The sequence below is a fragment of the Gambusia affinis genome, linkage group LG23, assembly GCF_019740435.1.
Source record: "Gambusia affinis linkage group LG23, SWU_Gaff_1.0, whole genome shotgun sequence".
NCBI lineage: Eukaryota > Metazoa > Chordata > Actinopteri > Cyprinodontiformes > Poeciliidae > Gambusia > Gambusia affinis.
The window spans coordinates 1,695,798-1,719,038 of NC_057890.1; the positions used below are offsets into that span (position 1 = coordinate 1,695,798).

General features: G+C 41.0%; 1 protein-coding gene across 3 annotated transcripts in view; it reads right to left on the minus strand.

The window, feature by feature from the left end:
• Positions 1–2,223: 2,223 nt before the first annotated feature.
• Positions 2,224–23,241, minus strand: part of chst11 (carbohydrate (chondroitin 4) sulfotransferase 11) — a 64,020-nt gene continuing 43,002 nt past the window's right edge. For 2 of the 3 annotated variants that reach the window (XM_044108445.1, XM_044108446.1), the window contains exons 2-4: positions 21,996–22,081; positions 4,815–5,044; positions 2,278–3,941 (exon numbers count right to left, since the gene is read on the minus strand). In XM_044108445.1, coding sequence (XP_043964380.1) covers positions 3,317–3,941; positions 4,815–5,044; positions 21,996–22,079 — 939 coding nt within the window. In that variant the 5' untranslated portion in view covers positions 22,080–22,081 and the 3' untranslated portion in view covers positions 2,278–3,316. Of the gene's footprint in view, positions 3,942–4,814; positions 5,045–21,995; positions 22,082–23,241 lie in introns of all 3 variants that reach the window. The other variant, XM_044108444.1, reaches the window with a different exon arrangement.

The following is a 23,241-nucleotide window of genomic DNA, read 5'->3' on the forward strand; positions in this document are numbered from 1 at the left end:
TTTAGAAAAAAAGCTTATCATGAGCCACAGACCTGTACACAACTTAAAAATAAAAGTTGTAAAAACGTTATATTGAATCCTCAATGTGTTCAGTATGGAAAATGCATTTGTCATTAAAGTAATCTACAGATAACATACCTCTGGAAACACTGGAGAAAGCAAACATTGTGATTATATAGGCATTACTTACAAAATATGGCAAAGTATGAGCAAAAGCTTTTATTGTGTACGCTAACAAGGGAAAAACACTCCAGCTCGGATATTTTCTGCTTCTTTTGGCAAACAGCAAACACGCAGCTCAGTCTAATTGTAGACATTACTGAAAAACAAGTAAAAATATAGCTGCAGTTTTGAATATAAATACTCCTGCACTGCGAGACAACAAGGCTGGAGTCAGGCAGGCTGTCCAGTTCAGAATATGAACAAAAATACCTAAATCTGCCCATTTGTTTTTCCCTGCTAGAAGCGAAGCAAAGGCTCTGTGTGGTTGACTTCCTGTGAGCATTCAAACAAACTGGACATGACCACACTTCAGTTTTAGTTTTTTAGTTTTTTTGTTTTTGTTTGTTTTTTTAAGTATGTTAAAAAAAAAAAAAAACGTACGCAGAAGAGGAAAAACACAGAGTGAAGGGAAAGAGAGGTTTCTGTAATAGCTTGTTTGCAAGCTAAGAGGTCCTTTGTGTATTGTTCATTTTCCATGTAAGGGGCTAAATAAGCTGTTTAAATGGCGCCTCAGATGCTTTGCTGAACTGCTGAGTAAGATCCAATGTGGCATTAAAAATCAGCAGGAGAGCTAATGTGCAAGGGGAGCATTTATATTTCTGTCCTCTTGAATCATGCTTGGAATACAGTCATTATGTGTGGAGGATGAAGGCTACGGCTACAGGCCAGAGCAGTAGCTCCTCTCTTCAATCAGAGCCAGATGTCTGACTGGGAGCAAAGCGGCAAAGAAAAAGAGCTGCACTCCAGCTGCACCTCAGGCTGCAGCAGGCACATATGTTCATACGGCTTCAGAAAGACCTCTAAGGAGCTTCACCTGTATTATCAAGGGTTGTATTTAGGCATTATTTAAACAAAAAGGTCAAATATGACCTTTTCATAAAATAGTTGAAGGGTGGTGTCAGTTTACTGTTGCTGTTTAACACTGAGCAAGGTTGACAACTTTGAGAGGACCTTGAACAACGGAGACATGGCGGTGTGTGACGCAGTGGGCCCAAAGCCCTCCTTTGGATGCCTTAGGGTGGGTAATGTCCCCTAAACAGTGTTCACTTATCCTGAAATCTTCAGCTTTTTCAGACCGTCCTGGTCGCTGACAGAAGTCACACTGTAGTGACAAGTCTGGTGACATGCCATAAAGGCAGCAACCTCACTTTTCCATTGATCCACCCAAGGGAAAATGTTGGACTTCTTAAAGGGAGTGAAATATTATTCTTGATGATTTTGAGGATGGAATTTGATCATTTGTAATGCTCATTGTTTGTTTCATAATTGATCACTGTACCGTGCTTCATGAGCTGTCTTATTGCTGAAATCAGGTTGACCTTACTATTGCTGTCATTTGGTTGCATCAAATGACAGTAACCAAAACATTCCTGACCGTCCCAAGTGCCGAGGGACGAAGCCAAGAGCTGATATGTTATAAACCATTCAGAAGGAAATGTAGAGAAAAATTAGATAAATCTGCAGTAAACAAAGAAAAAGGTCCGTCCATCCTTTTTCCGTACCTGCTGGTGTTTGTAGAGTCTTCACTGATCCTTGAACAGATCGCAAGTCCATCACTGAACACACAACCATACACACCCACTACCTAAGAGTGATGTTAGGACTATGGGCGAAAACTAATGAACCCACAGATGCACAGGGTGAAGATGTAGATTCATGAGCTAATAGTTTTCTCACTTGAGAACAACTATTACACTGAGGATGGCTTCTGACCAAATTTCCTGAACCTGTGTGAGTTCTTTTTCAGACCTGCTCTCTTGAGCTTCTCACAATGTTTAACTTACAATGAGTTAAATGCAACGACATCAGAATGTCTGCTCTGGCTTGTCACCTTCCAGCTGGGACAATGGATGTTCTTGTCAATCTTTGCAAACAAAGCACTGAAACCTCATTCTGCAGCACTTGAAATACCAGGAGTCTGCACACACAGCCAGCTGTGGGTAAAGAAAAGTTTTCAGTGGTTGAAATGCTTCTTAAATCACTCTGAAGTCAGACAACAAAGTCAATTAAATATGTTTTTATTATTGCTGCTTGCAGCAATGTTTCATAAGATAAACAGAAACAAAACATAAGAAAGACGACAAAAGGGTAATCTTAATTTACTTAAAGACGTGTTTGGCTGTTAGCCTGGTTGGGTGTGTGCCTCCTTCCGTCCACTGGGCCCCTATGAGGGGCATGGTGGCTATGTGATCCAGTGACTGTCACTCCTGAAAACCTCATTGGTTGTCTCTTTTCTTTAAGGTACACCCAATCACATTCATGCATCTCGTTCTTTAATGTATCCTTGCCAGTTGGCCAGTCTGATCAATCTGTAAAGAACTTTCAAACATCATTGATGCGTTGATGTCTTCAAGTCGAAACATGGATGATCGGTTCTGCCAGCATCCAAAACTGGAGATAAAACTGGCTTTGGTAAAACACTTGACTGAAGGCTACACCGCTGTGGTTACTGCCGGTGAGTTTATGGTTGTAAAATGAGGAGCCGTATATTATAAGGCACCCTTGAGGATGTGATAAGCCAATTTTCCTTTGACATGAATCTAATGTAATGGTTCATAGATAAGGGGTATTAACTCACCATGCTGACAGGGCAGCACAGGACAAGAACTGCTTTACAATTTGACGGAGTTTCTTAGATAAGAGGGGAGAAGGATGAGCTGAGCTCTCACAATGCATTGGAGTCAGTGTGTTAGGCTGCTGTTTGCTCTGTAGAAGGTGAGGCAGCCTCTGATGTAGAGAACATAATCAGAAGAATCCCTTGATTAAGTTCATCTTCTGAAGATAAGTTCTTCTTGAAGACCTGCTTCACCCAGACATTTCAGTTTTTGTAGGTGTTAGGTCCTGTAACCCCTCTTTCACCTCCAGTCAGCACTCTGGCTCTGCTGACTGAACATCCTTCAGCTTATGCTCACACAAGCACGCTTTCCTCCAGCCTTTAGGGACTCTTTAAATATCCATTTGCAGACACAACACCAACAAAGCACGACGACAGTTTTTAAAAATCAAGTTTTCTTCCAAAATTTGCACTTCACTCTTTTTTTTTGCCTTTCTGCAAACAAGGCAGCCATTGTCAGAGTACCAGCTCTGCTGTCATTTAGTCCAGCTTCAAGTAGCTGGGTATGGAGTAGTTGAACATGAGGAAGTCCATCTTATAAAGTTGGTAGAGTTGGACCTGCTGTTGGGAACTGATATTGCTGAAGAACTGAGCAGTCATGGCGTCTGTGGTACGAGTGGACTTGGCGTAGCTTGGGAAGCGCAGGGAGTCACCAACACCCACTAGCCGCAGTATGTAGTTTGCATCCTCTTCAAGGGTGTCGTACTTGCCCACCATGTCATAGTGGATGTGACATGGGTGACAAAGCTGGTAAACTGTCTGCCAGTGCTCATTGAGTGGGCCATCTCGCTGTGTGGCTGGATCCACCAGGTACTCGATAAACTCTTTGAATTTGACATCAGCGCCATTGATCAGGGCGTCCTGGGTGGCATTCTTGCGGTAGCGTCTGATGATCCGGGTGCCAAAGCGCTTATGGAAGGACGAGTTGTACTTCAGGGTGAACTTGTTGCGGTAAGCTGACACCAGCCTCTCAAAAGGCTCACGGACAAAGAGGAACTTGAAGTAGTTCTTGAGGCGATGGTTGATCTCAGCAATGCTGTACTGATTCAGCGTCTTCAGATTGGAAGGGACATGGGCCTGATTGGAGGGGATTTCCATGGGGTCACTGTACAGGAAAGGCAAAAGGACAATGAGACGGAATTACTGAACAAGCCACATTTAAACAAGCAATAGACAACTGGACAAATGTAATCAGTTAAACATAAAAATTACAGACACTGCTATAAAATAATCTCAGATGCATTTGATTTCCACAAGAACCTTTTGTCCACCTGTAGTAATTCAGTTGAATGGACATTTTTCTCCTTAACGTTTCAGAATAGACAGTACTTAGAGCAAAAATCAAGCAATGAAGTTAAGAGAATTGTGTGAAAGCACAAATCAGGCAAATAATACAAAAAAGCTTCTGCAGCACTGAACATCCCACAAAACACCGTGGTCTCTGTTACACGCAGATGGGAGACGTTTGGAACCACCAGGCTGTCTGACCTCAGCAATCAGAGAGCAAAAGGCCTCAGCCGGTATGGATCTTTGTGGCCTAAAAACAGGCACTGCTATCCATCTGGCTAACAATAATTAACTGTAAAGGATGGTGGTGAGACGACAGCAGTGTTTCATAAAAGACTCCTGCTCAGGAGTGCTTGGGATCTGGGATTTAGGAGAAAATTGATTCTTCAATGCAGCATTGACCCAAAGCACACAGTCAAAAAGACACAGGGGGAATTCTGGGAAAGTCCTTGAGAGACTCAATCAGAGTTTGGGCCTAATTCAAAATCTCTGGAATTTTGAATTAGCTATGAACAAATGAAAACACGACCCACAAATAGGCATGGCAAACCTTTTGAGACTCACATCACTGTGTCACCAAATTAGATTGTGACCTTTAGATTCTGCATGTGGTCAATCCTACATTCTTACATCACAATGCTTGAACTCCAGTATGACCGTAACCCCAGAGCCATAAAAATGTGACACTCACCTGTACTTGCCCCGACCTGTGAGCACCATCATCACACGTTTCCAGTTGGTGCAGGCCACTTTGGGTACATAGCAGTAGATGAGCTCATGATCTTCATCCACCACGAGGTGTTTAAGGTCCCCGGGTGTCAGAACTCTCCGCTTTCGACTGAAAGCGCTGTTAACTCTGCAGGACTCCACCACCTGGTCCCTCCTGGCCTGGTGGAGGACAGCAGCTCCTGATGGGTCCAACTGGAACATTTATGGAGAAAAAGAAGAGAGCAAGAGAAAGAGATGCATTTAGTCTAGAGTAGGTAAAATGGTAGAAACGCTTTAAAGGGATTAGAGACCAGGGAACAAATCTTAAAAGCATATAGTAGGAATGTCCCAGTCTGAGTCCCAGTTTTGTTCTTATAAATCTGAATTCTCCAGCAAAGAGTGGCTTTTATTACCATACATATTGACATGAAAAGAAAGACTGTACTGACTGTTTTGTTACATCTTCCTGTCTGCAACAAATAATCTGTGTAGAAGAAATGCTTCTTTATCTGAAACGTCATTTGGGACACAGTCACAGTACTGATGCAGACCGTGACATAGTGATGAAGGGTAATTTGTTACTTTACTGCACTTTAAGGACACTGAGGTGTTCGTCATACACATGGCCTCTGATTTTATTAACTTTATTGTAGTATTGATCTGGGATTTGATATCAGCAAACAAAAACTGCTTATCAGATAATAGAGTTTAACAGGCAGAGTAAAAGCCTTTAGGGCTCTCAAGGCACTGATGGTCAGCAGTTCAGCTCAGGGATGTAAAAATTCATGAAAGCACAAAACAATAGAAGTGGATGGTTCTCAGCTTTGGAGGTTAGCTTTCCTAACTTATGCTTCCTTAGCTCTAGTTTAGCAATAAACTCTTAGTGTACGGCATATTGGGTATTGTGGGAAAAATGTCTAGGAATTCATTGCTAGCATGCCTGATCTAGCTATTTTTTTATTATTAAAATGGCTTCCCTTCCTTCCCTGTAATTCAGGCTCTTTTTCAAGTTCTTCCACCCATCCATTTTCCATACTTATTGTAGAAAATGGCACCTCTTAGTGCAGATCACTTTTCATTTGTGCAGAAAAAATGATTTTAGATTTGACTCCCATTTATTATAGTTATTTTGAACCTGGATCTACAGAGGCCCAGAAGGGTCAACAAAATGCAAAAACCCCTACACAAAAATAAAAGCTATGCTAAAGTGGAAGTCATGCTAATTTCTGTTTTAGCATAACTTCTGCTGGAGCTTTTGTTGGACTGGACGTATTTAGTCTTAAGTCCATTGAGAAAAGAATAATTTTTTTTCTGACCATGTTCATTCTGTCTCATAAAGGGTGTCGCGTTGGTTGGTCAGCCTTCTGGACAATCCAAGGTAGAACCGTTTTTCATTCTGTATGGGTTTTCTGCCACTACGCTTTCATTTCCCGACACATCAAAATAATGAATGTCCTCAAAGTGTCTGATGTGGCAGAAACCCTGTGACAAACTGTTAGAATATTAATAAATAGTAGGACTGGGACTTTAAGAAGTTAATTTTGATTAATTAATTACACATATTTTATTGCATTAAAAATACTTATGCAATTAATTGTAATCTTTTTTTCCCTACAAAGATTCCAGCTGGAACCTTTTTATTTGCTTGTTTCTGGTATGGCCATAAATTTGAAGCACAACAACAACGATGGACGACAAAGCTGCTTCTCTTGGCCTACTGGGGGTTCAGTTTTGCTTAAAAAGACGATCTGACTGGACACTAGAAAACACTATTGTTGTGTTCAAGTTGACCAGTCAGTATAGAAAAGAGTCAAACTGACCTGCTGTCAGAAAGCTGCTCCACAGGCCTTTCTGCCTGGACGTGTGTATTAGTTTAAATCTACTTTTTGAGAATTTTCACCAAACAAAAGATGAAGCACCCTGCTGAAGCAGACAGAGGATCGTTTACTGTCACTTAGAGAGTCATTAAAGTTCTGAAGTTAATGAAGTCAGAGAAAAAAGGAAATGGAAGCTGAAGATGGAAAGGTGGTTGAACAACCAGACAGATGGACGTGATTAATCATTTCCTTTATTCCTCTCATTTCTTTATTGACTGCATTCCCCCCAAGTTACCTCATGCCTATGATGGAAATAATGATATTAGTGAATCAAGCCCATATTAAGTATTCAGTATACATACATCCAGCCACCTGTCATCTATGTGTGTCTCCAACATTTCATATTCACAGTGAAGGCTGTAATGGAGTGTGGGATGGTGGGAGTTGGCGGATGCAGAGGAATAAGCAGAGCGAGGCCAGCCTGAGGGTTCTGCATCCACAGCGCTTCCTCCTGCCTCTCTCTGCCTAAGGGTCACCATTCTCCTCCAGGTCAGGTCCTGTTTTCCATACAGAATTTAAAATGATTATACCATGACCTGTTTTCTGCTGCATGGCCTTCCCAACAACAAGTGTGGCCTTTCAGCGATAACTCCTACCAGGGCCAAACGGTAACTTATGACATAAACCACCTGGTAAATAGTTTGTGAAGTCTGTGATGTGAATAGTTTGGGAGAAAATCTATTTCTGATGTCTGTGGAGTGGTTATGGTACAGTTCCAAATGTGGAACGACTGCGCTTCAGAAGCCGCGAAGGAATCAGTCAAACACATGACACTAAATCACATCTCACTGAACAACACTGGGATAAGTTACACTTCATGGGTGGCTTTCACTACTGGACGTCTTGGACAGAGGTCAACATTTGACCTCTGTCAAAGTCAGTGTTAACCTATGTGTCCTTTTCCTTCGAATTTAACTCCAAACTATTGTTTGGAAAATTAATTCAGTTCAAGTCACAACAAATGTCAAAATATATAATTTCTAAAATAAATGTCTTATTTTACAAAAAGTAATTTAGAGTCAATCATACATGCACTTAATAATAGTTATCAAACAATACAGTGTGCTCCATTTACTATTCAAATAGTTTCTAAGGAAACCCAGCAGGTTGCTTCAAGTCAATGATTTGTCATCCTGTTCGCAGATCCAGAGCTTGAGAATCTGGAATACCCAGACACAAAGCTAAACACAGCGGTTAGCATCTGCAATGCAGCCAATCCAGCCATTTTCTTGGTGCTGATAGTCTGTAACCCCAAGAGTGGAAATAAGGAATACCCTGGGTGCCACTTGTAAGATGGTTTTAACCTCAAAAATAACTCAGGGAATGTAAAAATGTATAGTTGTTGACATCATCTATAAAGAGGGGAAGCTAAAGGAACGTTGCCTCTTTTGTTAAATCATAAATTGGTTTTGATTCCATTTTTTGGACAAATTTCACAAACCACATCCAGGTCACACTTTCAGCCTAAAAATAACCCAAACCACAACATGTTCTGATGAACTATTTCACATTATTCATTATATTTCTGGTCAAAAGATCCATGGGTGCAACAGATTGACTGATAATAAATCTATACTGTGGTGCAATTGGCAGCTCATTGTAATTCTTCTCGTAGTCTCTGCATAACAGATGATTCTCTCTGTTTAACGCTGAGACATGCTGACCAGCAGATTCAACTGCTGCACTTTGGAGTGTATAGTAAATTGATTGTCTTCATTGGAAATTAAAACAATTCATGTCAGATTGGTAAACAGAAGTATGCATTATGGTGAAATATGTGACACAGATTAACTTATTAATTATACTATAGGACAAAGTAATAATACAGAGTCAAAGCACACCAATACTTCAATCTCCGAATAGATAAAAATGTCCTAACTAACGCTTTTAAAGCCACTTAAAAAAAGGCTTAATAGAATCTTATTTCTATTAAATAGAAATAAGATTTCTATTTAAGGAAAAATCACTTTTTTTTTCACAAGGCCAAGTTTATATGGTTGCTTTTTTTCCTCATAAGTGACAAAAATTGCTTGAAAACTACTTTTTGTAATTTCTTGTGTTATCTCTCATCTCACATTAAAATCAAATTTGTCAGAAACAAGTGCGACAAAAAGTAAAGTTAGGAGGAAGTGCTTCTTTGCAGTGCAATAACACAGAGCAGTGGTGTGCTCTGTGTTATTCTGTACGGGTTTTCTTCTGCTCAAAGTTCAAAGCAGAAGTATCACTGAATCCAGTTAACCAGGATATGAAAAGGAAATACTTTTAATTGGTCCAATATGTCCGGCTGGTTTGCTGAAGCATTCAGTGTCTCATCCAAGCAACCATAAATTTAACCTACAAATAGAGAAACACTGAGAAAACCTCACCAGGCAAACACACAGGTGGAGACTGTCATCATTTGAAACATTATAATTAACTGAACCCTAATGAGAAAAAGTGAAAACTCCAGGGATCCAACACAATATTCATCAAACTCCATTCATCTTGCGACAGTTCTGCTTTGCTCAGGCTTCCTATGGAGAGATAGAAGGAAGGAAGAGAGAACAAGAGAAAGAGAGAGAAAAATAGAAAGAAAGAGAGAAAAAAGGAGACAATGAAAGAAAGACAGAAAAAAAAGAGATCGAAAGAAAGAGAGGAAGGATGAAAGAAAGAGAGAGAGAGGGGAAGGAAGCAGAGAGAAGGAAAGAGAGAAAAACAAACACAAGGCTCAGAAAATGGGGTTTGAAATAAAGTCTGAGAAGAAAACTATTTTTCAATTCTCCATATTCTCCCTAACCCTACACATCCAACGCTGGATAATACTGGAATAATAATATTTCCTGGGTATGGAACGATGCTAGCATCCTGAGCCATAATGAAGCGCGGCTTTTCGGCTTCTCTTTATCCCGAATATCAAACTGTATTTCATGTCCGGCCTTATGAGACTTTTCTTCATGAAAACATGTGAAGCTACAGAATCCTTCTTTTACGTCCCACCTAGTGCCAACACCAACGTTCCTGCCTTTTGTCCCGAATAGAGAGGAGAAATGTGACAAAGTGTGACGGATGGAGAGGAAGGCCTCGCTTTAGCGCCTCTGTCACTTCGCCGCTGTTCAGACGCTCATCACTCCTGGCTGTTCATGTCAGTGGGAACACATCAAAGCCTCACAATGGCGTTACATCTCACAGCAAATAGCGGCTTTGTTGTGATGAAAATCTCCCCTTTCTTTCACTCGGAGGCATAAAGCTATTATTCACACAGATGTGGCAGCGAGCGCGCAGCCCTCCATCCTGCAGCACAAGGCTGTAATTAACATGAGGGGGAAGCTGTGGGCTGGGATCCTGTCGTCTCTCTCTCTGCCTGTTTGTAGCACCGGCTGCTCTGTCTCCGACTCTCTGGTCACTTCAGATGAAAGGATTGAGGGGGCGGGGCCAGAGGGGGCGCAAGATGAGAGGAGAGATGTGTCGATACAGTTGTGATGGAGGTCACGACCTCTGGCGTGTCAATCTGTTTCCCGTGGAGGAGCGGAAAGCGTTACTCGGCAATTTGATTGCACATTTGTGGCATGGAGCAACGGCCAGCGCTGAATAACAGACAGCAGCGGGCGCTAAAGCGTGACTGTGAGAGCGGTTAGCTGGTCAGAGGTTGAGATCAGCAGCTTCACTCTTCACTAAAGTACCTCGAAGAAGTATTCACCTTGTTCAGACACAAACATCAACATCGTTTTTGTGGAATTTTATGTGATAGACCAATCAAATGTAGTGCGTGATTTTGAATTTAAAGAAAAATGATCTTCGTGGCCCTTTACTCTGATGTCCTTAAAAAACACAGTACAGTATGCGGCCTACTTGGCCTGGCTGCTGCCTTCCTGTCCATTTCTGCTCTGACTGAATTTTTCTATTTTGCCAAAAAGTGTAAAAAAAAATTTACAAACCCGCTGAATAAAAAAAAAATGAATCGGACATAAAAATCCTAGTAAAATGCATGAAAATTTGTGAATGAAGGGGCGTGAATACTTCTGGACCGGAACACTCTGCCTGGGGAATTTCAGATGGAGGACAGAGAATGACTCTGTTCACATGGAAACCTGATCTCACCTCCACGACCATCACTGACAACACAAACAGGACGTCTCCACTTCGTCACCTGAAGTCACAGCGCCCACCTCCACCGTCTCGCCTCCTCACCTCATGTTTACTGTTGAAACGTGAGCAAAAGTGATGAGACATGCAGAATTCTATGTGTCCATATCTCAAGCATTCATCCCCCTGCCACCGCCGTATTGTTCTCTGAGAGAGCAACTCAGAGTTTGAAATATGATCTGAGGATCAGTGCTGAGCGAGGGTGGTAATGAAAAGCTTCCTTCTGATCCGCTGATGGTTGCAAAGGAAGAGAGATTAAAGAGAGGAGGTGAGGAGTGATTCCAGAGGAGGGCGAGTTTGAATCTATAGTTTTCAATAACTCCAGCGGATGGAGTAAATCTAATGTGAGATTAACTTCATCAGAGCAGACAAATGGTTGGGCCCCTTGGCTTTTTGTGAAACAGTCAGCTTTACTTTAGATAATTAGATCATTTATAATCTGATTCTTTTGAGAGGTAGAATCATGCACCTTTATGCTACAAAACCAAGTCGGAGTTTCTTATTCCTGAAACATCACACCAGTAAAGCAAAAGGAAGACTTTTCAACATCGTGACCTAATGGGCCCTATCTGGCTGCCCTCACTGGCAGAGGAGTGAAATCACCTGAGAGGACAACTGAAAAATGCTTTTCAGCTAACTTCAGATGGAAAAAAACTATAAAATATATATACATTATATTTTAGGAATGTATAAATAGATTTTTTTTTCTAAAGGGCAATTAACTTTTTTCTTCATTATCATAATTCTTTTGTCACATCAAAAACAAACCTGAAGTCTTGCTTTGATTCTTTCATACATGTTTGAGAAATCCTTCAATCTCCATGGCTCTCCACTAAGCTGTGTAAAAGGCCTGGGTGGATCTAGGGCCGCCTTCGAGGCGCAGCTCCTCCTCAGAGCTGCAGCTTCCAACCTTCCACCTCACAGAGCATCCTCAACTTCTCCACCTGGATCCTTCAGACTAGCTAGCAGCAATTAGCAAATACCTGGTGGAACTTCACGTCTCCTGAGCTCATTATAAGGGCTGGTGATCAGTTAATTGCTGATAAAAATGTTTAACTGTTGTGACAACTTCCTGAAGGTGGATTTTCAGAAAAAAGCAGGAATTTTTAAAGAGACAGAGGCTCAATTTCAAGATGTTAAATTACAAAGTCAAATTTCTTTTAAATTATACACAATACAACCCCTTTAAATATTCCTCTTGCTCCAACTTTAATTGCTCAGTATTTGGAACAGTTGCCAACATGGAGTAAACAGCATCATTCACTTCCTCTGCAGTCAAAAGTCAACCTTAAATAGCAATACTACAGTACTAAAACTGAAATTCAAGTGGAGAAATCGAGCTCAATGGGAGAAATCCCAGAAAGAGCACTGAAGGGAGAAGAGAATCAAGCAGAATTATGTAGGAAAGAGATGGCCAAGCGAAGTCAGGTTTAATCATTAAATATTTCCTGATTAGTTGTCTTAGATTGTTGATTCGTTCAGATTGTTCTGCTTTTCTTTCTGGAGTCCACTCCTCTGTCTATCTGATAGTAAAAAAGACAAAGGACGGCCTCGGATTTGTATTCACAGTCAGAGTGGAGAGGCTGAGGGGAAATTGCTGCAGCTAAATTTGTATTCCATTCAGTTTGGAGGTTGGTAATGTTAGAGATGGGCTTTTTATTTAGTTTCCTCTCCCAAAACAGTGCTCCGTCTCTCTCGCACTGGTGCATTAGCTGTGCTCACTATCTATCTCAACAAAGATCGATAGTGTTCATCAAGGACCTTTCTTCCTCCCATACTGAGCAGACATTCATCCAGCGGCTGGGATAAAGCCGCCAGTGTATAGCCACCATTCCAAACACGCACCTGGACTTCAGCGGGGCAATACCTCACCCGAGACTGCGTAAAAGGCAACAAGGTGAGGCTCTGCTGTAAAACCTTAACAATGCTAACAGTTTATGAGGCAAATTTATCCTTTCCACCGGGTCAGGCTGAACATTAACTTTCCAATTTGGCATTTATGAGAAGCAGGGCCACACGAGACAGAGCCGAACTCCAGACTCGGCGGCTAGCTGCTCACAGCGCCTCGCAGGAAATGTTTGCTTAGGTCTGTTTATTCAGAGAAATGACTGAAAAACACACGTTCTCTTAGGGCACAACCCCGCTTCTTATTTATGCAGCTTCACAAAACCGTAGCATAGGAAAAGCCCCAGCAGAAGCGAAAGCATTTCCCAGGCCAAGCAGAGTAAAAGTGCATTAAATAAAAGGCTCGACAAGAAGACCCCCAAAAAAAGGAAAGCTCAATAAATTTCAGTCACTCATATATTATAGTGTGTAGACGCATTCCTCAGAGTGGCAACAGAAACGACAGTTTCTTTGTTATTGTAGATGATTATGGGTCATCTTTATTGAAAACCCAAAATGCAGTTTGTCAGAAAATGACAAATAAAACTGAACCAATTATGAGATTTTTATGACACAAAGGAGATCTGCTGAAAAGTCTTTCCTGTGCAGCACTTCAGTATCTCTAGCAGATCCCTCTAATGAGGCATCGGGGTGAACAGTTCGCTGCCGGACCAGGTTCTGGCTCTGACGGAGCCTTCTTTCTGGTAAAGCTGAGATTTTCCCCACACTCTGCCTCCAGAGTCTACAGTCTTGATTTCTAAGTGAAATGCACTTCATGTCGGGAGAAAACCATTTTCTGCAATCTTTTTTCTTTCCACTCAAAACATCCCATTATCCTTGGATGTAGCGCTCCGTGAACAGTCATCTCATTTAGCAACTTTTAAATGTAATCTAATTCAATAAAATATAAATACCAACTGAAAAGGAAATGTTGTAGCTCATCCAATAATCTGGATGGAGATGCTGCAGCCAGGAGGGATCTCCAGTAGCAACTAACCAGAAGAAGCCTCTATATCAGTATGTGTGTCATAAATATGCATAATAAATATGTATTTGTTTTTACCTGAAGTGCTTGAAAAATAACATTTTGATGATATTCTAATTTATTGAAATGCACCTGATAACAGAAACATTTATGTGCTTATTTTATGTGATCCATCCATCCATCCATCCATCCATCCATCTATCCATTCATCTATCCATCCATCCATCCAACCTCTCCCTTCTTCACTGAATCGTTTTCAGATTTTTCCCAGATGATGTTGACGCAGTTCAACCATAAAGCTACCAAACTATTTTTCTGCCTTGCCTGGTGTCCCAGAACTCAGCAAAAGTAGAAATATGAAAGCAGAGCGTCTATTGAATCCTGATTTGTGTGCTGATGTTGCATAAGGAGAAAGTGGGATGTCAGAGGCTAAGAGCAAAGACAATAAAAACCTAAACTCAGAAAAACACCAGCTTGTATCTCTGTCCTCACTATTTGACTTCCTGTCATCCTTTCAAAACATGTTGGATTGTGGCCAAGTATCAAGCAGACTGTAATTGTACTTTGTGTGTTCCCATAGCTTCTATTCCATCATCCATTCCAACCATTTCTTTTCTCCCCTCCAGGGGGTCTTTTGTGGGCTCTAATGTCCCTTATGTGAAAGTAGGCTGACAGGAAGGGGGGAAGGAGAGTGGGGAAGACATGCGGTAAATGTCACCAGGTCCGGGAATCGAACCCACAACGGCCACGTTGAGGACTCAAGGCCTCCAAACGTGAGTCGCGCTATCCACTATGCCACCACAGCACACTCATCTATTCCAACCTTAAGGTTATGTGATTTCTTTGTAGTTATCATCACCATTATTATTTGCAGTTGTTGAAATCAAAGCACCAATAATATGAGAGTTACATCCTAAAAAGATCTAAACAATCTTCAGATTGTGGATACACAATCATACACACACATTGGTAAACTGGTATACTTTTATATATCAACATCTGATCACGTTTTCTGTAGTATTGCCAACCTTTAGCGATGTCGTCTCACCACAGTCATCACTGTTGTGTGTCCCAGTTATGCTGTTCCACTCTGACACCAGCGCTGTCTGTCCAAACCAGACAATCCTGACTCCCTGGTACACATGTCACATGATCCCACCCCCACTCACACTCACACACACGCGCACACACCATATTGGTCCAGTATAAAGCAGGGTCAGTGAACTGGCTGCGGGCTCTCCAGGTTGAATTACCAGCATTTGTAACACCTGGGTGTGTCTGGCTCTTCGGGTCCCACGGTAACATTAAACCTGCAGACGCCGCCATCTCAGAGTAATGCCCGTCAGAAACGCCAACATAGCTTTGTTTTTCAATCTGATGAAGCATTCAGGAGGAACAGCTCAGAGAACAACAGTGGAGCAAATGTTGCATCTGCAGAACAAATGGAAAACTCTCTTGCTAATCACAATGCAGGCTGAGGGATAGCACACAGCGGTGAGGCAGACCTTGTTCATTCCTAGATCTCAGTTGAAATATGAACAGAAAACCATAAGCAGATGACATCATCTTCAGAGCAGAGGGAGACTGGTGGATCTACAGCGACTCACACCTTAAAACCTTTTCACATTTTGTTACACAATAACCACAAACATCATACTTTTCCTGGGACTTTTTGAAATAGACCAACACAAAGAACCAGATACTGTATTTTTTTAACTATAAGCCGCTACTTTTTTCCTTCGTTGTGGGCTTAAAGCCCGGTGCGGTGCGGCTTAAAGCCCGGTGCGGTGCGGCATTTTTGTGGATTTTTCTTCAACCTCCAGGAGGCTCTTTAACAGGAAGTGAATCGTTGGAAGCCAAATTGGATATCAAAGAAGAAAGTGCTAGTTTTCATTTAGAACAAGCAAATGCTAGCAGCAGGCTAGCATAAATTGTTCAACAGCTAGTGAAATATTTTCAAACTCATACCCCCTCATCATGGAAACACACGAAGGAGTTTATATGATGCAGCTTTTAAGTTGAAGGTTATCAATCTGGCAGTACAGGCGGGAAATAGAGCCGCTGCACGTAAACTCGGTGTGAACGGATCCATGGTTCAGTGTTGGAGACGCAGGGCTGCGTCCTTAATAGCAGATGAATAGATGCTGCGTCCTTGTGGAAAACTGAGAGTGGCGGAGAGACCAGCGGCTCATAACCTGGTGCAACTTATATATACAGTTCAGACCAAACGTTTGGTCTGTACTGTATGTACTTTCTAGTTTGTTTGGTTTTAAACTTTGTGGGTGGGGCTTATAGTGAATTGTCCGGAAAATAAGGTAATAGTGAAATGATAGAGAAATGATGCATGGTGTTTCTGGGAGCAAAAATGCAAAAATCACAGTGTGCACATGTATTCAGCTAATTTTAATCTGATGCCTCTAGACAAAATCTAGTCAGGCTTTTGATATTCCAGACGAGGAGATAATTGTTTGTGGTGGACAGCCAAGAGGACCTTGGTAACCATGGAGGAGTTGCAGTGCTCTATAGCTCAGGTGGGTGGATCTGTTGCCACAAGCAACATAGGTGACACAGGAAACACGTGAAAGAAGGTGCTTAGGATTAAAATGTTAATTGAGTTCAGGTTGGGTTTAGGGCTAGGAGGTTAAAGGTTAGAGGTTATGGTGGGGCTGATGTTACTGATAGGATAGGGTCAGAGTTAGTATATAGAAATGAATAGGAGTCAATGTCAATGCAAAATCCACGCATGCACAGGGAGAACATGCAAACTCCATGCAGAAAGACCCCGGGCCGAAACCAGGACCTTCTTACTGCAAGGCAACAGCTCTACCAACTGTGCTACTGTACAGCCCCCCTTTAAATACAGAGAAACATAAAGTGTACGTGTGTGTGTGCGTGTGCATGCGTGGGTGGGTGCACTAGTGTATGTCAAAGGGAACAGTATAATAACAGGGTATAGCAAACAGGATAATGACAAACTGCCTGGACTTTCCCTCTAAGTCATCAAAGTGTTTCATGTGAGTATTTTACTCATTTTCTCTGTGGATCCAGAGTTTTATCCTCGGAGGAGAGACAGTGATTCCACCCAAACAGACACAGAGACAGGTTGACCCGCTCAGGTTTTAACCCCTGAGGGGACACACTGCTTCTACCTGATACAGAGACAGCTGCTTGATTTGGAAGATCAGGGAAATATTGATTGGATATTCATGCTTTGAATGGCCGTCTAACTCATGAACAGCAGAATGCTGATGAACTGATGAGTGAGACATTACATATCTCTCGTGTTTTAATATTACTGTACATCATTCATATCAATAACTCCACCTTATCATTAACTACCTGCAGTATGCCATCTGCTTGTGTCATTTACTTTTGTTTATTGACACTTTTGTAAGTTCAGTCTGCTTCTGAGTGCAAAACTATTGACAAAACAGTTCAGACATGATTAACTTTGCTTGCATGCATTTTAGTTTCACCCAATAGAAATAAACAGCCTTGTTACATAAAGCCACTTTTCTGCCACAGTGCAAACCTCTCAGCAGGGCAACAACGGCTTAAACGTTCTCTGATCAGAGCAGGAGAAGAACAAGAAGAAGAAGAACAGATGTTTATGTGATTTCTCACAGAATATCAAAGCAGTTTTGTATCCTTGTTGATGCTGAGAAATTGACTATCCATACTGGGGAAACAGCAGCTCTCTGCTCTCACTGCGTTTAAATGTAGCAGCAGCTGTTGGCCTGATTCCAACATTGTTCACTTTCCACATGTAATGTACATACGTCAAGCATAAACCAAGCTTCAGCTGCTCGTCCTCCATTTTAACCAAATTTACAGCCTGGTCAAGTGGAATGACAGGAGGCAGGGGACAAAAACCAGCTGAAAAGCAGCTGAACACCGAAGAAAACTGTTAAAACTTCTCAGAAAGCCTAGAGAATTGTTGATCTAAACTGTGTAAAAAGCTACTAGATAGTCCAGCCCAGTCTGTCTCACACTCCTGACTCCAGAGTCGATCCGGACTGAACCGCACGTTAAACTGAAACAGGCCACGTTGCAGGAAAATTCAGGTTAAATCACAGAAATTAACATATAAAACATGGAACATGCAGTGGGGTCTTAATTTGTCGTCCATAGCAACCATGAGTTTTGAATAGAAAACCTCCATTGGTTGAATTGTGGGTGTGAACGTGACCCTGCCGTTCACAGGGACAGAGCTGCTGTCTCATCCTGTCTGCTGGTGAAGCTGCAGCACAGCTCTGCCTTCAGGTCGGATTTATTAATGAACAAAGTGCTTCATTTATGAAGCAGAAAACATGATTACATGTGATCCAACAGAAACTCAAACCAAACTCCTCCTTCTCAGAGATCCTCAGCTCCGTGTCAGATGAGCATTTAATAAGTTTTTATATCTGAATCATGAAGTCGTCTAGAAATAAATAATGAAGCTACGCGTCTAATTTGAACACTATAGCAGCTTTATAACATCAGGTTAAAATGGTTTTATATCAGTTCCCTTTTTACCTTCAAAAAAATATCCTGGTTATCACTATGATGTGTAACCGTGGCAACAGGGTATTGATTTTACAACAGGCAGCAGCTGATTAGCATATTAATACCTGAACTAACAACCCAAATCCCAGAGAAATTGAAAAGCCTCGGCGGTCTAACTATGACAGAAATTATAAGCAAAAGCAAATGAGGCGGATTAGCAGAGCTACCCAGTAACTGATCCAGGACTCATCCAGGACATGTTACTGCAGAACATCATCTCTGCTGCCTGGATACTGAGCTCTTAGCATGTCAGTCATTAGACTGTCACAAAGCAACAGTCTTCAGTCAGAGGCTTCTTCAGATTTGTTGGAAGACTAACTGCTACTAATTAAACATGTTTAGATGTTGAGAGTTACAACAACTATTAATTTACCTTTGGGATAAATTAAGTGTTTTTTAATTGAGTTGAGAAATTAGTGAGTTAATAAAACTTTAATTAAACTAGCAGCTAGAAGACTCTTTATGTTACAAAAAGACTGTTTCATAGATTACATGTATCATGATATTATTGCTACTATTTAATTACAATTTAATCGAACAATATACTAAGAGAAAACTGACTTCTTTTTTCAAACTTGACCAAATCCTTAAATTCCCCAAAACATTTGAGTTTTTATATTGAACTGTTGAAATCTGATTACATTAATTATATAATTATATACTTCAGTTAAATTATGTAGAATGAGAATGGACTTTGGAAAATACTGAGACTGAGTTTGGAAAGGTGATGCCCAGCTTTGGTTGTTCTCAGTCGTTTTCTTTCTTGTTATCTTTAAGTTGCTCTTCCGTTGTTTTTGTGTCTCTTCTCTTTATTTATTTAGTTTATGACTCTCGGGCGTAAAGTCAAGCACTTTTATGTGCTGAGGCATAAAAACTTATTATGATTCAATTTACATTTCTTATTAAGTGCTCTTTACATTTTACTGCCCAACTCACAGTTGCGTCAGCTTGCAGGTAAAACACTTGGAATTTTCCTTGAAAGTTGATGCAGACCTCCAACCAGGTTTATTGTGAGCTAATCTTTGACTTGACATATACCATACGGACATCAGATTTGGATTTTTGAACATAGCTCACTGACAGCCAGATGTAAAGAAACGATTTAAAACTTCGGCACAGTACCAAATATCTGCACCTGTAAATGTATGAATACATTGTTATAAGTGAGTTTTATTTATGTTTATTTTACAGTGGATAAAATCTTGATGAGTCAATTACTGCAACAATAAAAGTTGCTACAAATGACGTTGGAACTACCTAAAGGGACAGCAGAGGTTTAACAGTACATCAGCTGGATCTTTCCAACATGGCGTTTGGGCTTCAGCCCACCAGAGCTGTTCATCAGGCCGCGGTTCAATGCATTGGCAAAATGAAAAAGTGTGAAAACACAAAAAGATCAGATGATTCCCTTCATGAATCATTTAAAGGGCTTTGAGCTTTCAATACACTTTAATACACTGAGTACAAAAGCCTGTTTACCACTGTGTTGCATCAGCTTCTGTAAGGCGTTGATAAGGTGCTGGTCTGGTCTGACCCAGACACACAGTCACACTCATCCAGTCATAGATTAGCATCTCCTCTGACTATCCAGCTTTCACATCCACATCACTATCATTCATGTTTCCATATTTTAATCTAATTAAAAAGCACATGGAGAACATAGTTTACACGCCATGTTTAATAGGGAGATGCTGTACATGGACCTAACGGTTCTACCTGATAAATAACCTGATGACCCGATCCAGCCGTGCGAAACATGTAACTGCTGCTGATTATCTCAGAAAGGAAGACTAAGTCTGTTTAAGCCCGCTTTAACAATCACAAATGGTCACCAGAATCTTTGCTTCAAAGAGAACAAAGTCTTTTTGAAATTTGCAGTAAACAAGTTTGTCAGATCGTGAGGCAATTTAGCTTTGTATGTTACTGCAAACACACAAAAAAAACTGGGATTTATTCATGTGTTCTGTGGTGTTCTGCAACGCCTCCTCCATCAAAGAGAAAAACAGAGCCATCGTCGCTTTGAAATCTCTCCGCCTCCCTCCTCTCGCCACTTTCCTCCTAGCCTCTGTTCGAATGCAGGGAGCGAAAGCCAATAATTCTTCCTCATTTGATGCCCCGGTGTTTAAATCCTTGATGACTTAAAAAGCTTCCTGCACAAACAAAGCCTCAGCAGCGTCGTGCGCTTTGCTGTGACGGTTTAACGATGGACTGACACCCCATCAGCCGCTCCGGCTCCTTCTGGCCCAGTGGTGTCATGGTTCCAGGAAGGGGAAGTACAAGAAACATGAGAGGATATAAACCAAAGTGACGGGACTGTCGGCTTGGCTGTGGGTGTAACAATCCAGACAGGTATTATCTGCTGGCACAGATGCACTCAGACACATTCCTCTCCTCACTGATTACATTTATTTGTAAAACACTTCAATTACTTGACTCTGCAGCCTGATGGAAGTACCTGGATGCCTGCAGGCTAAAGAATAAAAGGCTTGACTTTATGTCAATTATATTTAGAACTATGAAAAGCAAAATGTGATTAACAAAAACAATGACTCAGAGTTTTTTTTTTTTTAAGGTTGTTATAATGACAGGAAAAGATAAAAACAAAATAGACAGACATGCTAATTAAAGTTGCTGAGCCCCCAATTTTTTGCGATGGATTTTTTTCTTTTAATAATGGATATTTTGGTACATGGTTCAAAAAAAAAAAGCAACTACGCAGGAGTCAGAAAAGCAACACTATAATACCTTTACTCCATCAATAGGTGGTGATAAAGTCAACATTATCCACATCAAAACTCAAAAGTAATCTGCGCAGTTATCCAAGTGGATCGGGTGAGTTCTTCAAAAGATGCAGCCTCTGAATTTGGACACACACTGAGTCACCAGGCCATGGTTGCTAGGCGACAGGACATAATACTGATGTAAGAGCAGCAATAAATCTAAATGCCAGATCGTCCAAATCCATAACCGCTCACTTTCGGCTTTTGAGTTTCACATTAATCACCATTCTTCATTGATATTCTCATATTCTAATTTACATTTTCATTATCTTTGCTAAGCTACAGGGATTCATTACCTATTTATCATTTCATTCATATTTTTCACTTAAGTTTTAACTGAACCCCAAAATAGAACTGAGCTCCAACTGAAACCACAAAGTCTGGGAGTATTTTAAAAACCTTATCAAAATATTCCAAGAAGTTTCTGACTCTGAGTACTTGTCAAAGATCACACACACTCTCTCTCCCTCACACACACACACATACAGAGGAAAGACAGGCATCTCTCTTGACCGCTTACTTCAAGGACCCTGAGGAGTTTACTCAAGCTACAGTAACTCCTGCTGTGCACACAGAAACATATCAATGGGACTTTACAGGAGGAGGAACGTGTGGAAAAATCCTCCACGGAAAACTAGCTTACCGAGAGTCTGGGTGCACCTGGTCTAATCATAGCTGTCCAGAGGAGCACTTAAAGCTCTCTGTGTGCAGGGTGATAAACGGCCAGTTCAACACAGAACAGAGTGGCACAGGGTGAGAACGGGAAGTATTAGAGGATAAAACCAGAATTGGTTTCAGAACGCACAGGGACGAGGAGGAAAGACTGACAGCTGATAACTCTGTGTTAGCACCAGGAAGGAAGGAAGGAATGAAGGAAGGAAGAAAGGAAGGAAAGGACTAATGAATGGAAGTCAATGGAAAGTCCACACAAAGACAGCCACACACACAAACTTGTGTGTTCTTCCTACCTGTGAGGGGCTGTAGAGCTCCTGCAGAGCGTTGCGAGACCCTTTCCGACAGCAGCCGTCCACCACAAAGGGATTCCTCTGCATGACTGGAAAGAACAGAGAAACACTTAGAACAGAGACTGAGGCAGAAAACAGAAAACTTATCTGCTGCTATTATCTCATAATATTCAGTCATATGCATTTATGATCACTAGAATTTCAAAGATATTGTAAGTGTTAAGGGGTTGTTTTTTATTTCGTACTTCAAGCTGTCTGAACCTGAATGCAAACTGGACTGAAGTCATATCAGGGAGGAATTTTTGTGTGGTGAGGGAGGTGATGGTCAACCCTAACATCTTATATTAAAACAGGAAGCTTCCTTTCCGAGATTTTTAGGATGTAAAAAACCTTTGAATGTAATCACAGAATATTTTATTTCGAGTCAACAACAAAAATATATATATATATAAACATGTTAGGATGAAAAGACAAATTTGCGGCCGTGGATTTATTTGAGATAAATTATATATAAAAAACCAGGTACCCTTTCTCTAGTACTGTATATTCCTAACAACTAGGCAGTCTAAGCTGGCCTCTGCTTCATAGCTCTAAATCAATAAACCAAAGGCTTCCTTCACTACTTCACTTGGATCGGATTTTTGTTTCACTTTGGTCTTTTTGAAACAGTTTGTGATTCATAATTTGTAGTTTGGCAATGGCAGCAGAGGAAGTGGATAAAACCATTGAGTCTGCATTTGGCCACGCTTCCAAATACTGAGCAGATAAAATCAGAGCAAGAGGAACGTATAAGATATTTTATTGCTGTCAAACATTTCGTGGCCCTAGTCCCCAGTGTTGACAGCACAATTACTGTAAGCCTTATGGAGTTGAACATTATGGATGTCACATCCAAATGTTAGCACGACTGGGTTAAAATCAGATCCAGTACTGTAGAACATGCCGCCAGCAATCAGTTGTTTCTAAACAGCTGGGGCCCCGGGCCCTCTGGACATGGAGCAAGAGGCTGGTTCCTACCAAACTAAGCTATTTGTGTAAAGAAATTAAAAAGGAGCAACAACATTCCCCCCTAGAATTGATCAAATCTTGTTTTGTGTATCACCTCGTCTCTTATAGCCTGAATGTTACATCTCTCAATTCCAATGACCTGCAATTTTGGACTAAATGTGTTTTAGCTTTATATTATTTTTTTGAACATGAATCTTTAAAGCATGCTAAACTTGGATATGAGAAATTTCCAAGGTCTGAT